The sequence below is a fragment of the Paroedura picta genome, chromosome 16 (genome assembly GCF_049243985.1).
Source record: "Paroedura picta isolate Pp20150507F chromosome 16, Ppicta_v3.0, whole genome shotgun sequence".
Lineage (NCBI taxonomy): Eukaryota > Metazoa > Chordata > Lepidosauria > Squamata > Gekkonidae > Paroedura > Paroedura picta.
Window position 1 is genome coordinate 10,359,422 of NC_135384.1, and position 2,843 is coordinate 10,362,264.

The window sequence follows — 2,843 nt, forward strand, 5'->3', positions numbered from 1 at the left end:
GGAGGATTACATAATTCTGTGCTTGTGTTCACTTATATATAATTGCTTTCTGGGCCAAGATAGAATAGACTATTCTGATCATTATCAACTCTTAACTATGTATATTAGATATCCACATTTCTGTCACCCTATGCTTGATAAATCACGGATCAATGGTGACAGCACAGAGAACCTCCTGATTCCTACAGAATTTTAATTTATTTTATTATTAATTATTATTAATTAGATTTATTCCCCCCCACACCCCGTAGGCTCGTGGTGGGTCACAATAGTCTTATCCCCATTAAAAGACTTTAAAACAATCCCAACATCGCGGAAGCTCTCATTATTCCTATTCCCTGCTATCAGACCAGCAGGGAGGGAGGGGAGGAGATCTAACTTACTTGGTCCAGGGGGGGGAGTGTTGGCACTCATTCGCTGATCCCGGCCTCAACCAAAAACCTGGTGGAAGAGCTCTGTATTGCAGGCCCTGCGGAAAGCTAGTAAATCCCGAAGGCCCGCAGCTCACCCGGGAGCTCATTCCACCAGGTCGACGCCAGGACCAAAAAGTCCTTGGCCTTGGTCAAGGCCAGGTGTACTTCTCTAGGGCCAGGAATGATCAGGACATTCTCCCCCGCCGAGCGTAATGCCCTGCAGGGGATATAGGGGGGTAGGCAGTCCCTCAAGTATGTGGGTCCCAACTCGTGTATAGCCTTAAAGGTCAAAACGAGAACCTTGAACCTGATCCGGGCAGCAATTGGCAACCAATGCAGCTGCCTCAGCACAGGATGGATATAGGCCCTCCAAGGTGTACCAGTGACTTTTATCTGAAGTCATTAATCATTCAACCCCCCCCCCAAAAAAAAAAGGATTATGGAAAACCATCCATTATCAAAATCTAATAACTTGGTGCTAAACTCAATTTCTATTGAAGGACAGGTGCTTCCCATTTCCGTCTGCAATGACCCATGCCAGCCTGGCCACAGCAAGACGAAAATGGAGGGAAGGAAATTTTGCTGCTACAATTGTACTCCCTGTCCAGAAGGGATGTTCTCCGGGCAGAAGGGTAAGAGGCCTGTTGTGAAACATTCTGGTAGAACAGGAAGAAATAATTGGATAAGCTCTGTTATTCTGCCATTTTGAGATAAGAAAATGCAGCTTTCTGTCACATAGAATAAAACACAGTCATTTTTCTGATTCTGGGAATATGGACAGGGCTAAAAGCACTTCAATACATGATATAGAATGCTAGCAACGCCTCTAAACCTGGATATACAGAACATCAGGGCCCTAATGTGCCCACCACTGAGAACAAATACACTTTTATTTTTAACATAGATTGTATGATGGGGTGCATGCATGCCAAGCCACAAAACCATAAGCTACATCATTATTTCAAACCATTGACATTTACATAGTAAGAAGGACATGAAAGAAGAGGAAGAAAGAAAAATAATTAATTTCTTGCTCATTGATATCATTGTCTATTAGATACTGGTCATAGCTTTGAAATACTGAAACCGTTTTTTTTATTCCTTCAGACATGGATGCCTGTGTCAAATGTCCAGATGATCACTATCCCAGCGATGGCCATCATGAATGCCTTCCCAAGTTCCCAACTTACCTTTCTTACAAAGATACTTTAGGGATCATCTTAGTTACCTTGGCTGTATCTTTCTCTCTGTTCACAGTTTTGGTGCTCGGAATTTTCATGAAATGCAAGAACACTCCCATTGTCAAAGCCAACAACCGAAGCCTCACCTACATTCTCCTCCTTTCCCTCCTACTCTGCTTCCTCAGCTCCTTGCTATTTATTGGAGAACCAGGGAAGGTGACTTGCCTTCTGCGCCAGACAACATTTGGCCTCATCTTCTGTGTGGCTCTTTCTACTATCCTAGCCAAAACCATCACTGTAGTCCTGGCCTTCATGGCTACCAAACCAGGGTCCCACATGAGGAGATGGGTGGGGAAAAAACTGGCCCATTCTATTGTCCTTTCTGGATCCTTCATTCAAGTAGTTATTTGCACTCTTTGGATCTGTATTTATCCCCCATTTCCACAAATGAATATTCATTCCCAACCCAAGACAATTATCCTGGAATGTAATGAGGGCTCTGCTATGATGTTTTACTCTGTCCTTGGCTATCTGGGCTTTCTGGCAAGTGTCAGCTTCACAGTGGCTTTCCTTGCAAGGAAGTTACCTGGCCGTTTTAATGAAGCCAAGTTCATCACTTTCAGTATGTTGGTCTTTTGCAGTGTTTGGTTTTCCTTTATTCCAAGCTATTTGAGCTCTAAAGGAAAATTCATGGTGGCCGTGGAGATCTTCTCCATCTTGTCTTCTGGTGCCGGCTTACTGGTTTGCATCTTTTTCCCAAAATGCTACATCATTTTGCTGAGGCCAGAAATGAACATTCGGGAACAGATAATTAGGGTCATGTGAGGATATCAGCCCTATTCTTCTAGATTCCAAATTTTGAGCTTTATGAATATTACTGTAAAGAATCATTCAAGATTCTTCATAGTATGCTGTTTCTGTGACAATAAATATTCTCACAGCAAAAGCGGCATCTAGCACATCTGTGCCGAGATAGGTGATTTGTGATATTCTAGACTTGTCCAGAACATTGGCATGCTGTCCTTCCTTTTCTGGATCCTTTATTCAAATGGTTATTTGTACAATTTGAGTAGTTTTTCCCTCCCTCATTTCCTCCAAGTGAATGCTTTTTTCTAGCAATTCAGTCAACAGGCTCTCAATTGTATAATTTAATTTTCATAGATTTAATGTTGAAAAGGAAAAGAAAGGTCTTCTAAAAACTCTGCCTGGGATAGGGCCAGGTAGATTGAAGGGAGGTTTAGGTATTTAA

The 2,843-nt window shown here is 42.5% G+C and overlaps 1 protein-coding gene across 1 annotated transcript; it reads left to right on the top strand.

The window, feature by feature from the left end:
* The first annotated feature begins 1,522 nt into the window (after positions 1-1,522).
* Positions 1,523-2,419, top strand: LOC143825159 (vomeronasal type-2 receptor 26-like). The gene has a single exon (XM_077313185.1). The coding sequence runs from the start codon at positions 1,523-1,525 to the stop codon at positions 2,417-2,419; it is 897 nt and encodes a 298-aa protein (XP_077169300.1).
* The last annotated feature ends 424 nt before the right edge of the window (positions 2,420-2,843 follow it).

Excerpts from the sequence above, each read along its gene's own strand:
- LOC143825159 (XM_077313185.1), top strand. The coding sequence starts at position 1,523 with ATGGATGCCTGTGTCAAATGTCCAGATGATCACTATCCCAGCGATGGC.